Source organism: Anopheles maculipalpis, chromosome 2RL (assembly GCF_943734695.1).
Source record: "Anopheles maculipalpis chromosome 2RL, idAnoMacuDA_375_x, whole genome shotgun sequence".
Taxonomy (NCBI): Eukaryota; Metazoa; Arthropoda; class Insecta; order Diptera; family Culicidae; genus Anopheles; species Anopheles maculipalpis.
In genome coordinates, this window is record NC_064871.1 from 4506076 (window position 1) to 4519472 (window position 13397).

Consider the following 13397-nt stretch of genomic DNA (forward strand, 5'->3'; position numbering starts at 1 on the left):
TGTGAGTCTAACTAGAGCCTACCTTTGTTAATCCCTGCTGCAACGCGTCTCATGTGTGTATATGTATATCGTATTATATCTTGAACAAAAAAGCACAACTGGCAGGTGCCGTGTATCGCATCACGGAAATGCATCACGCGTAGAGCACTGTAGTAACACTGTAGTAATATTCCATCACCCATATTTCAAGAGATCAGCAAGACATACCTGTGTTTTCGATTGATCTTCAAAGACGACGACGATCGCAACAATGTTCCATGCCAAAAAGGTAGCAATTCCAACGTTTTGTTCCACAATAGTCCGTCACTTTCTTAAGTAGGGTTTCGTTCTCCCAATAGTTGTCGATGTCTAAATAGAGCAAAAACAAAAAAAAGCATATAAACAAAATGAAACTCTACAACAATATCCAATGCAAATGAATCTTATGATAAATCGTACTTAAAGGGGACAGACAAACGACAAAAAAAAACAGATTTAGACTTGTAGATCTGTTTAATTATTATACTCCTTTCAGACATCGGGTGGAATAAAATCCAGATGTCCCAGAAGGGTACATTTAATCAACGGTACGGTACAAAAAAAAAACCCCTTTCGTGGGACACTGTTGGCAACTCAAGTATATTCGGTTTTATTTCAATAAAAAAAAAAAACTTACAGGATTTCGATCCATAGAATGGCAATAGTAGAAACACTTAGGGGAATGTTTCAAATAGATTTTTGAATATTGCAATGGCCAGTTCGAAATTCCACCAGGAGGGGTGCAAATTTCTCCCCAACTGAACGAAAGATTCCCCTATATGGTTGCAAAGTACCAAAAAAAGCTCGCAATGTTCCATTATCTATTTGAAAATTTCCGCTTAGAGGTTCAACAATGCCACTTTATGTATCAAAACCACTGTATTAAACAATTAAATCAACTAATCAATTGAACAGATAGCTTCCATGGTATCCTCCTACAAAGCAACAAGCACGACAATTAGTCGACTGTCAGCAGGCCAACTTGGTTGGGATTTTAGTGAAACATCCAGCAAACTTACACAGTACGTAACAGCACAATAAGGCCATTAATTTTTTTGAGAATAGCGGGAAAAGTGGAAGATATAGGTAAAATTGATTTTCTCCAAAGTTGTAGAGAATATAAAAAATACACTTACTCACATTTTCTTACATTTTTATGCACACTGTTACATATTTTTGTACTGGGTTGAAAATTGCTTCATGTATCCTGTCTAAAAACCACTAACAAAAATCCATGATTTTTTGTGTAAATCATTATTATTTTAAATTGGTTTTACAATATGCGATAGCCTCATTTGCCTTCTGTAATTTTTGCCAAATGTTAAAATGATGATTTACATACAAAATAATGGATTTTTGTTGGTGGTTTTTAGACATGACATTTGAAACAATTTTCAACCCAATGAAAAAATATGTTTCACTGTACGTAAAAATATGAAAAAATATGTGAAAATGTATTTTTTCCCTACAACTTTACAGCACATGCCTCTTACCTTTTTCTTCCACTTTTCCAGTTATTCAAAAAAAAAATCTAGTGGCATTATTGTTCTGTTACGCACTGTAGTGCGAGTTACAATTATACAATAGATGCAACATTGTAACACATTCTTATAGGTGAAGCTCGACACGAATCAAGTGGCCATATTAAACATACAATTATATAATCGGAATGACTATCAAAACACAGACACACACACACATAGAAGCAAAAACCAAAAAGAAAAGGCCAAACGAAAGACTGGGTATTTCCCAAGGAAAAGCACACCAGTTGGCACACCAGCATTTTAAATTGTACTGATGTTTGGAATATATTGGGGAAGAGCGAACGACCGAGAGAGAAAGATAGATAGCATACAACCGCTGCAGAGCAGTGCGTGTGTTGTGCAAATATTTTTGTGTAGTCAATGTTGATACTGAAAAAAAGAAAAGTGTCTGTTTTTTCATATATATATAAAGTACATTATGTTGCAGAATGAAAGTAAAAGAAAAAAAGTACGACAACTATTACTACTATTACCACCACAACTACTACTAATACTACTACTGCTATGGCAGGATAAGGACAGGAGTGAAGGATCACGTTGCGTCCTTGCACTACGGTAGACAGAAAAAGGGTGTTTCGTTTTATTTTATGAGAAAAAATACAAAGCAACAAGTACGGTTTACTAGCAGCAGAAACACAGAAACACACACACTATTGAATAAAGGTATTATATCGTAATATTTAAAAAAACACACACACACATTTGTTTTTTTTTCCTTCCGGAAATCTATTTTATCTCTTCGAACTTTGAACCTTTGCACACAAACCAGCTCAGTTGCTATGAGCTTTCAACGGCTTCCGAAGGTACGTTCGTCGATAGAAATCGCTAAACATCAGCAGCATGAAGATGTTCTGCATGCCCACAAACCACATCACAGCTCGCGGATATCCACAGTCAATCCCCAGCACGATCGGACGGAAGAAATGAAACACCAAGTAGCCGAACTGCGTCATCTGAAGCAGCGTGACGTATCGCTTCCACGTTGCACCCCGCATCGCTTCCGGGCGGTAGATCGTTAGGAAGAAGTAAAAGTACATCACGGCGTGCACGAGCGTGTTGAGCATGCCGAGCATAAAGCAGTGGCCACCGGCCAGATAGCGCATAAACAGTGAGGCCGAAATGGCCATTATCGTGTGATGGTACACGTGCAGGAAGGACACATGGGATTGCTTTTTTCGCAGCACAAAGAACACCGTGTCGGCAAGATCGAGTATCTTTAGCAGAAAGTAAGCGTAACCGAGCCGTAGCTCTACCATCGATTGTGGGCTCCTATCGCGCTGAAACGATTGGCAGACGAACGAGTACGGGTAGGTGCGCAAGTAGTTAAGACCCTGGAATGGAAGGCAATGTATCAAGAAAAGCTGAGGGATGGAAAACTGCTGATCCTCGGCTAGTCTTACCATCACAAATGTAGCCGCATTTGCCACCACCTGGAACAGATTGTACACGATAAGAAGGTTTCGCATTTCGATCGGTTTCCGGTTGGCCATTAGCTTTGGACCTAGATTGAGGACAAAGTACAGATAGCCCCCAGTTATTAAGGGGACTGTCCAAAAAGACTTGAGCAGCGGTAGATCGAGAATTCTTTCATCTGAGGTGAAGAAGAATGGGGATCATTAGTTGGGGAGGAAGTTGAAGTGGCCGAGGAGGGCATCCTTGCCTGTCTTGTCCACCAGATAGTTGTTTCCATTGAGGATCGAGTGTATAATCAAAGCCATCATGAACAGCGAAACACACACACACACACAAACGATCACCAGAACGTGAAGAACCGTCCACCGGGTTGGGTTCACTGGTACTTGTAGCAAGCTCTCGAGCAAGACTGATGTCCCCTGCACGGGGAATAGTTCTGTAGTAGCATTGGTTCTTTATAGAGAGGGGGGTGAAAGCACAAAAAAAAAACATTCACCTTGTTTTTAACTGGCAATTAATTAACCATACGAGAACGCAGGCTAGTAAATAGTTTCGTCACTGTACGTGACGACATCCAGCGAATCCCTACTCCACATAGGCGAGCTGCTTGAGGAGGTCCTCCGAAAAACAAAAAGTTTGTCTGCTTGTCCAGCTTATAAGCAGGCACAGCGTTATAATTGAGGTTTAAGCTATTTATTGGACTACGCCACGACAACCTTGGCCCACAAATTTGCTATACATCTCATTCGGCCTAAATGCATCTTGAAGTGCATCCCCATGCTTATCGGGTCTTGAGTTGTAGCGTCGGGATGTTGGGGCGTGAAGCAGCGGAGTGGGAGCACAACGCTTGAAAACGCCATTAGTTTTATGATATGTTCTCCGCCATTTTTTTATTTGTGTTCTTCGTTCAAAACATGCAACACAGCAAACTCGCTTGATGGGGGTTTTTGTTTCTAAACTGTTGTAAACGGTTCCATTTACTTCCACCAGTCTGCCGGAATTGGTCTGGACACGTTAAACAACTTAATAGCCAACGTAACGTTCTTATTGCAATTCTAACAAGCGGAAGGAACAACTTCCAAGAGCTTCAGTAGCAAGGGGTTTTCCCAGTCAAAGTGGCAGAACATCATGTCAACTGGCGGCACATAATTGAAGTCCAACTAGTCCCCGGGAACTCGCAAACAACAACACCACGCACGGCACTTTGACCCCCTACACGATAAGGGTGAAGGTTAGCACCGTACCCAAGCCAGATACGCTGGCTCATGCTCGCAAAGCTAGGAAGTGGATCGGATACCGGAACAAATCCGACAGTACACAGTGACGGTGCCATTTTTCGGGTGTTCGGGTGGGAAATTCAAATTGAATTAATCAGTACCACCGTTAATTGGCGTCCCTCGTTGTGGGGAGGCCTTTCTCCACCAACTTACACCAACGAGCCAACGGTCCATTTCGGAATGGTGTGTGTGTGTGTGTTTGGATGTATGTCCGATTGGAAATTGTAATTAGCTTGTTGGTGTTACCTGACATTGAAATACGAAACGCGGCTTCGATCGTTTTCCATTTTTGTTTTCTCCCCCTGTTGTTGCTCCCGATCTTTTCTTGTTTTTTTTATTCGTCATTACTTTCAGTCGATTTTATTTCGTTTTCTTTTATCAGTTACATACACACGCATACACTTTCACAACTTAAATTTGTACGTTTTGATTCTTTCGGTTCGGCTTCTTTGCATTTTTACTTGTTATACCGTACTAATGCCCGGAACGGAACCTCGTCCCTTTTGCCCTATTACCGCCGCAAATGGCGCACGCAGTGAGTGAGACAGAGAGTTGATGTCAATGGACGACTGTGAGGTTTTGGGTGGAGGTTACTGCTTTTTCCGCTTCACGATGTACGACTTAATGTAAAAGTCCATAAAGAGGGCAAGGATGAAGAGGGCCTGCAGGAACCCGACACCCATCCAGAACCGCGGAAACTTGCATTCGCGATTAAAGAACAGCGGTATGCCGAAGTGGAACGCGAGGTGAATGAACTGGAGCAGCTGCATGCGCGTCAAGTGTTGCTTCCACCAGCCACTGTACTGTGAGCCGTACGAGGACAGGAAGTAGTACAGGTACATGACGGCGTGCACGAGCGTGTTCCAGATGCCGAGCATGATCGCATGCCCGCCGGGTACGTACAGGACGCCAAAGTACGATCCAACCACCATCACCGTGTGGTGGTACACGTGCAGAAATGACACGTGCGATTGCTTTTTGCGCAGCACGAAGAACACGGTGTCGGCCAGGTCGAGCACCTTCAGCAGGAAGTAGCTGTAGCTCAGATACATCTCCTCCAGGCCTCGGAAGTCGGTGGAGTAGTTGCACACCTGGCAGGAGAAGTTGTAGTCTCGGTACACGATAAACATCTTTATGACCTAGAATGGAGGGGGAATCGCGTCAGTGAACTAGAAGCGAGGAACTCGGAACACCACACCACCTCTCATGGCCACAAGTCCTTACAATCCACAGAAACAGCACACTGTTGATCAACACTTGAGCAATGTTGTACACGCGGATCACCTTGCGCAGATCGTACGCTTTTCGCTGTGCCATAAACCGTGGCCCCGCGTGCAGCACCACAAACAGGTACGTCCCGAGCAGCAGCATCAGTGGCCAGGGAGTACCGGCCAGTGGCAGATTTGCACTACGCATATCGCGCCGTTCCACTATATACTCGTGGTACACATCGTACATCCGGTCCAAAACGAGCGTCATTGTGGCAGAGTCCTTCTAATGCACACGCAAACACAACTGCCGCGGCGATCCCGCGGGCCCCAACAGAAAACAAAAACCACACACACGCACGCACGCACACTCTGCTCTACTGCCACGTGGTGCACTGTATCGGGCACTCTGGACACCTTTCGACTGAGTAGCCGATGGGTAGGTGAAGTGGCTTTTAAATGCTTTAAATTTGCAATGCATATCCAGGTACGGAAACACACACACAAACACCCTGTAGAACCTTGGCCGGCCGGTGCTCAGAATGTAAGGTATAGATCGATTGGTTTAGAAATTTACTGCTCACTTATCTGGACACAGGCGGTCCGAAGCGCGAAAGTCGACCATCGAAAGTCCAAGCACGAGGGTTTCCCTCTTTAGCAACTTAGCCGCCGCCCGATTCTGGCGCAGGGAGCAGAGCTAATGTGTGTAATGGTGTCACTTGTGTTGGGCTCCAAACTTCAAACTTCTTCGGCTTAGGTGTAGAAATGTGTGCTGATTAGTTGTGTGCGCGCCTCCATTACTTTGTATGCTTGGGTTAGGGTTAGAAAAATGGCGCAATTTTGAGTTGACTCGAGCTTACGGCAGCTAGCCGCGGTACAACTGTTTCTAGTTCAGCACTTTCTCAGGGGGTGGCGATGGACAGTGCAGTATGTGGAACACTTGCGATTGGAAACGAGGGTTACTTCACTCAAAAGTAGCTCTTTCGCGCTTTTCCTGGTAAGTTATGTAAAAAGTCCAGCAGTCCTTAAGAATTCGCGTGCGTTCTATCAGCGACAATCTTCTTTTCTTTTTGGGTCAACAATCTGCCAAGTCATGCCGACTATCCAATGGTTTACCCGGTGCATGTCTAGCAAGTCATTAGATGACCGGCGTTACCTAGACTTTGAAAAGTCACTTTTCACTACTAGGGAACAGTCCAGTTCGGCCTATGTCAGCTGAAGGATCACCCTCGGCAGCAATCTCTTAACGTCCTTTTTAGCATTTAGTACCGAAATTGTTCTCTTTGTTCTCTCTCTCTCTCTCTCTCTCTCTCTCTCTCTCTCTCTCTTTCTCCAACTTAAGTCTGGACTAGGTACGACTCCACCTGATCCAGCTAATGAGCTCGCTGTGCCGGGTGAGCCATGAGTCACCGACATTCTTATCACGAGCTACAACCATTCTATCCTTCCTGACTTTGACTACAGACGTTTAGCTAGTCCTTAAGACCCGCCATCCGAAAATAGCGTGTGCATTAGTGTCCTTCGTCAGTCCAGAACTCGAATCCATCTTCCTGTGTGTCTAGTATAAAGTCTGCCAGAGTAGCAACTTCCACCTAATCCAGATTATAGTCATCGTTGAATAGATTCTAAGTCTCAGAACCGTTTATGAGTATTGTGATATTGAGCCTCAGGTTCCAGCTGACATAACGGACGAGAACACTCAAGTATAGTGTTCTTCTTTCTCATGAACCTAAGATCTGTGACTTAGGTCCATCTGTCTCATGGACCTAAGACGGACCTAAGTCACACATCCATGATAACTTCAGAAGAACTAAGATCAAGGGACCTTAGTCATCTGCAAGCTTGAAGCATGATCCAATGCCACCTAAGTCTACTAGTCTGGATCCGCGCAATTAACCATATTTCAATGCCAATATACAAGGGATTCCCCTCGTTCATTCACACCTGCTTTTCGGCTATTTGCAAATATTTACAATGTGTTTTGCGACAAGCCAACAAACGTTCCCTAATTGCAAAGAGAATTCAACCGTTCCACGCTGATCGTCACAGCTGATGATCAATCATGAAAAGTGCCAAACACCATTTACCCACACAGACATATAGTTCCGATGTAACTACTACGGAATACTGGTCTCACCGCTCTTCCAGACCCAATAATTACGATACCTTCAATATAAAGCTCGCCACTGATGCGCATGCATTATGCGCCCCGCCTCAATGTACGGACATGTGCGCCCGTTATGAAGTAGGTCATGACCTTGTCCGAGTGCAGATGCTCAAGATGTCTCAAGACCATCTCCACACCAGGAATCTGTGTACACGATCATATCAACAAGAAAAAAAAAACAACAACCCCACACCAAACGAAGTTCCACGATCGCACAAATCGCACTGATGGCCCAAGGTAAAAAAAAGCTTATGCTTATGCTGCGCGCCTGTGTGCGTACCCCGTGACAACGGGGGTTCAGCCAAAAAGTCACCAAAATAACATTAGATAATAGAAGGCTAATGCCGGTACAATGCGTGTGTACGAGGGAGAGAGGGAAAGAGAGAGAGAGAGAGAGAGAGAGAGAGAGAGAGAGAGAGAGTGAAAAGGAATGCTACGCTAAGCACAGCCCGGCCACAGACAGGGAAGGCAAGGCAGGCCACACCGCTCGGGTGTGAAACCGGAATCAAAATACCGGTTTTTGTATTAATTCATCCGTGCCGTGGCTGTGACTGTGACGGTGGCTTCTGGTGGCTGTTATTCTGCTGCAGACACATCATGGGACGGTTTGTGCTCGAGTCGGGTCTGGCGGTTTGTTTGCTGATAACATTAGTGAGCAGCCAAAATGAAAGCACCTCCTTTGCCACGCCTGGTACGGTAGTGGACACGGGCGTCGACCGATTGCAGCGTAGTTCGCAAACGTTTGCGCTACAATTTTACCAGGTAAGTCGATCGTTTGTTAGCGGAAGCGCTTGACTAGCCAGTGACCTTGTAGTTGCAAAGAGGAGACCGTACCGATCTTTTCTTGGTTATTTCTCCCGACCGATGGCACCATTTTAGTACGTCACCGAGCTGGTCGATTACAATCCAAACATAACGACGACCAACATCATCGTGTCGCCGTTTTCGGTCTGGAACCTTCTGACCTTGATAACGGAGGGCGCATCCGGGCGGACACTGGACGAGCTGCTGGTCACGCTGGATGTGCAGCAGCAGGACCAGATACGCAACTTTTACAAACCATTCGTGCAAAGCTTGAGGTAAATTTCTTCCAGTAGGCCATGTTGTCATGAGAGAAGCAAGTAAAAGGTGCTAAATACTGCTTTCTTACGGATTTAATTCTAGCCTTCTCGATCAGGATGTGCAGCTCGCATCGGCCCAGTACGTCATTACGGACGAAAATCGTCCCGTGTCGAAAGATTTCGAAACGAATTTGGACAATTTCTACAACCCAAGCGTACTGCAGCCGATGAACTTTGCCGATCGTAATGAAACGTACCATCGGGTGAATCGGCTCGTGTACGACGCAACCAAAGGGCTCATACCGAAAGCGATCGAAATGAGCGATCTGGAGGAAGCGCGTTTAATTATGCTGTCGGTTCTTTTCTTCCAGGGACAGTGGACGGTTAGTAAAAATGGCAATTAATGTGGGGAAAAGCTTACTTACCGGCGGAAATCGTCCGCTATTTTCAGATTCCCTTCAATCGATCGTTCACGACGAAGGTTCCGTTCTACGATGAGAACGATCAACCGATCGGTATGGTGGAGATGATGTTCCAGCGAGGTATTTTCCCGTTCGCCGGCTACAAGGAGCTCGATGCCCAAATTCTTGAGCTTCCGTACGGTGCCAATCGACTGTTGAGTATGTTGCTGATAATGCCCCGGAAAGGTGTCCCGCTCGTTGAGGTTATCCGCAAGCTGAGCGGATACGGTGTTGATCGTGTGTTTGAGGAGCTTGACCGCAGTTTGGTGGACTTTGACGACGATGAGGTGGAGGTACATTTGCCAAAGTTTGAGTTCAGTTCCGATTACAATTTAATACCCATCCTCAACCAGGTAAGTTTTGAGGCGCTTCGAGCACAAGAACCAAACAAATTAAATCCCTTTCTGCTTGTTTTCCAGATGGGCATCCGGGAAGCGTTCGATTCTGGGTCGGCCAACTTTGGTAAAATCTCGGACCTCAATGCAATCTACATTAGCAGCGTCATACAGCAAACCAAAATCGTTGTCAACGAGGAGGGCACAATGACGGCCGCCGTCACTACCGGTGTCTTTGCAAACAAGGCCACACCGCCACGCTTCCTCGCAAACCGACCGTTCGGTTTTATGATCGTTAATCGACAGCAAAAAACGATCCTGTTTGCCGGCCAGGTTAAGCGACCTAACTTGGTTTAATGTCACTCACTTGGGGAAAGGGGAGGAAAAGCATTTTCGGAAGCAGGAGAGTCAATAAATGGCAGCAGTATTTTGTTTTAAATATCAAACTGTATCGCGCTATGTATTAGCTTAGGTAAGGGTCGATGTCACGCTCCATACGGTCAGATTCTGTTTCCGCCCCAACGGCACACGCAAGCAGCGTGTTGATGTTTTTCTCTTCTCCAGCACCGTATACATAACCGTTCGCTTTGTCGATTGCATTTTTAAGTCGAAGCAGGCTTTGCTCACGCCTAGAATCAAGCAGCAGGAACGACACTAGACTGTAATCCTCTACCATGGAAACGATCGCTGCGTTAAGTTGTTTGAATTTCTGTCCCAACCGGCTCGTATCCATGCATTCGAGCAGATAGCTTAAATCCAGTACTTCCGTGTAGTATTCCACATTGAACGGAAGCTTCGAGTCTTGTTCCTTTAGCTGGTCCGCCTTGCTAAGTACGTTCACGTGCGGCAATCCCATCTGCAGCATTGTGTGGAGGGAAAGCAACAGACAGGAAATGAATTTGTACGGCTCCAGGCAGTAGTGTGATTCTACCAGATGTACCGTACAGAGATGATAGCCTAACTGATCTAGCTTTGCGAAAATATTCTTTAGCGCATTGTTGTGCGTAAACAGTTCCACCTGTCCTGGGCAGTCGAAGATGAAGTAATTGCTGTCGAGACTTTTCAGCTGATCCAACAACCACTGAAAGTTTGTCTCGAGAAACTCGATGCAGTAGATGAGGGCTCCGTTCGGACCGAGCCCAAACTGTTCCATTGCGTCCTGCACCGTTATTAGCTGCATTATGTCGACCGCACTCGTGTACTCCATGTTGTCGTTGGCTGGGTCGAGATTCACCACCATCGCTTTACGGCCTATCTTTTCAAGGAATGCTTGCATTTTATGACAATAGCTTGTTTTGCCCGCTCCCGGCGGTCCAATCACGAGCTGCCCGTACAGTGGAGTTTGGGTGCGAAGCTTTACCAGGCTGTTGTTCTGCATCGTTTCTGTCGAAAAAACTGTCTACCGTGCACTATTTGTTTACAATTTGCGGCTTTGTTGTGATGTCGTGACAGCAGCTGATTTGACGTGTCGATCGTTGGTCGAGCGCTGATACAGGGTGTCTCGTACAGGGGAAAGAATGTTCCGACAAGCTTTATAAATGCAATTCATGCTTTTTTGAACAAAATGTATGCGTACCGGAGATCATACAAAATAATTTGTCTGATTTCGTCAAAAATAATGCAACTATTCGAATATATTTTTACGAAAAACAAGTTCCAAACAGTTGGTAAGGAAATGACAGATTGCACCACCTTGACATTTTACTTCCCTCTCGCGCAATCTTCCTCTTTGTTGCACCCAAGTTCATCAACGTCGCAGCCAAAGGAATGAAAAATCAATAATACAGCTTTGCTCCCGTACAAAGTCGAGATCCGCCAAGGAACGAATTATCATTATCATCGGAAAAGAAACGCGCCGTGTGTGTCTGTGTGTGCCTGTGCATTTGTGCGAGGAACTAGCATTGTTCAGTACCGTTGTGAAATAAGAACCCAAAACTAAACACAACACACTCGCGATGGCCGACAACGAGCAGAAAGCGATGCAGCTTATTGCGGAAGCAGAGAAAAAGTTAAACTCGTCGAAAAGTTTCTTTGGATCACTGTTCGGGTAGGTCAATTCGATTGCACGGGGCCACGGCACCCTCTATTATCGCTATCAGATCGAATGCGAAAGATCACGCAAAACAAGTGACTCACCACCGTGTGCTAATTTGCTAACGGAAGAGCTCTGTGGCAGGTCTGTCACCACCTTGCTGGAGGTTTCTCCACTCGGTGCTCCGAAAGGGTGTCTCCCACTTTTGCTCACACACACCCACCCAACACCATCCCGAGACTGGAATGAAGGGAACTCTTTGTGTACTCCCCAACACCCATTCGCAGTGCAACAGTAGCAGCAGCAGCATTACCTAGAAAAACAATCAATAAAACGCAAACTAATCTTCTCTGCGTCGTAATTTCTGTCCCATTTTGCCGTTTTAGTGGCGGTTCGAACAAGGTGGAGGAAGCGGTAGAATGTTACCAGCGGGCGGCAAACATGTTTAAAATGGCCAAGAAATGGAGCCAAGCAGGATCGGCCTTCTGCGAGGCAGCCAATCTGCATGCCAAAGCGGGCAGTCGACACGATGCAGCTACCAACTATGTGGATGCATCAAACTGTTACAAAAAGGTAAGTCTTTCTTCTTCTGTTCTACATACAAAGAAACTAATGGGCAAAATGCGCTTTCTCGTCCACTAGACCGATCCAAATGAAGCTGTAAACTGTCTGCTGAAGGCGATTGATATTTACACCGACATGGGTAGGTTCACGATGGCCGCCAAACATCATCAGAGCATTGCAGAAATGTACGAAAACGAAGCAAACGATCTGGTACGTGGATCACCTTTTTCAAAAACTGTCCTTAAATTTGCTAAATGGCCTCGGTTTTTTTTTTCTCAATGTAAAATAGCAACGAGCCGTACAGCACTACGAACAGGCGGCCGATTATTTCAAGGGCGAAGAATCCACCAGCTCGGCCAACAAGTGCATGCTGAAGGTGGCACAGTACGCGGCCCAGCTGGAGGACTACGAGAAGGCGATACAGATCTACGAGCAGGTGGCTGGCTCGTGTCTCGACAGCTCACTGTTGAAGTACAGCGCCAAGGAGTACTTCTTCCGTGCGGCCCTGTGCCATCTTAGCGTGGATCTGCTCAATGCACAGCACGCGATGGAGAAATACGCACAACAGTATCCAGCATTCCAAGACTCGCGAGAATACAAGCTTGTGAAGGTAAGCTTTTCCTACGATACCAACGACTCTTGCACTTCGCAATTCGTGTCCGTATCACCGAATCCCCGTAACGACAGTGGCGTGCGTCAGTATTCAAATCCCATTCGGGCCGTTCCTTCGTAGTGAGGACAGACTAAGACGATAAAGAAGATCTTTTTTTATTGGTAATTTCCAACCACAAGACTATCTGCTTTCAATCAAAAATACTTTCTGCGATTCTTGGAAGAAGATATCCTAGAATCATTTCACTTTCGGTTAGGACATATGATCCTTAGGACACAAATACCCACAACTTGCTTACCAACATGTGAGAGGCTCTTATAGGGATCCTATCTTTTAGATTGAGTACAAATATACAAATGAGTCAACAGATATCGGATTTCTTTCAAAATATTCACAACATCTCCTAAAACTCATTTCCCTTGCTTCTTTCTAGACTCTCTGCGAACATCTGGAGGAACAAAATGTGGACGGGTTCACTGAGGCGGTCAAGGAGTACGACAGCATCTCCCGACTGGACCAGTGGTACACCACGATTCTGCTGCGAATCAAGAAGCAGGCCAACGACAATCCGGACCTCCGATAAGCGGCTTACACCGAACTCCACTATCCTATCACAACCATCGTTCCCGATTGGTCACCCGATTTGTGCGTGCGCCCTGTGTATGTGTGTCTATCTGTGGCAACCCGCCAGCCACAAAACCGTC

General features: G+C 45.6%; 5 protein-coding genes across 5 annotated transcripts; 2 read left to right on the forward strand and 3 right to left on the reverse strand.

Annotated features, from left to right (window-relative positions):
• Positions 1 to 2332: 2332 nt before the first annotated feature.
• On the reverse strand, positions 2333 to 3280 carry LOC126558718 (elongation of very long chain fatty acids protein AAEL008004-like). Its single transcript, XM_050214772.1, is given in 2 exon segments — positions 2333 to 2893; positions 2963 to 3280. Coding segments are annotated over 2 exon segments (879 nt in total).
• A 1558-nt stretch (positions 3281 to 4838) lies between these two features.
• LOC126558796 (elongation of very long chain fatty acids protein AAEL008004-like) lies at positions 4839 to 5731 on the reverse strand. Its single transcript, XM_050214864.1, has 2 exons — positions 5477 to 5731; positions 4839 to 5391 (listed from the first exon to the last, which is right to left on the reverse strand). Exons 1-2 carry the CDS (start codon positions 5729 to 5731, stop codon positions 4843 to 4845), a joined length of 804 nt encoding a protein of 267 aa, XP_050070821.1. The 3' UTR covers positions 4839 to 4842.
• A 2472-nt stretch (positions 5732 to 8203) lies between these two features.
• Positions 8204 to 9841, forward strand: LOC126558098 (serine protease inhibitor 77Ba). The gene is made up of 5 exons (XM_050214050.1): positions 8204 to 8389; positions 8507 to 8706; positions 8792 to 9071; positions 9140 to 9502; positions 9569 to 9841. The coding sequence occupies exons 1-5, from the start codon at positions 8225 to 8227 to the stop codon at positions 9839 to 9841; spliced, it is 1281 nt and encodes a 426-aa protein (XP_050070007.1). The 5' UTR covers positions 8204 to 8224.
• Positions 9842 to 9936: 95 nt separating this feature from the next.
• Positions 9937 to 10862, reverse strand: LOC126558635 (GPN-loop GTPase 2). Its single transcript, XM_050214686.1, has one exon. The coding sequence runs from the start codon at positions 10860 to 10862 to the stop codon at positions 9948 to 9950; it is 915 nt and encodes a 304-aa protein (XP_050070643.1). The 3' UTR covers positions 9937 to 9947.
• Positions 10863 to 11423: 561 nt separating this feature from the next.
• On the forward strand, positions 11424 to 13328 carry LOC126558681 (alpha-soluble NSF attachment protein). Its single transcript, XM_050214731.1, has 5 exons — positions 11424 to 11531; positions 11903 to 12089; positions 12159 to 12290; positions 12370 to 12690; positions 13127 to 13328. The coding sequence occupies exons 1-5, from the start codon at positions 11440 to 11442 to the stop codon at positions 13274 to 13276; spliced, it is 882 nt and encodes a 293-aa protein (XP_050070688.1). The 5' UTR covers positions 11424 to 11439; the 3' UTR covers positions 13277 to 13328.
• Positions 13329 to 13397: the final 69 nt, after the last annotated feature.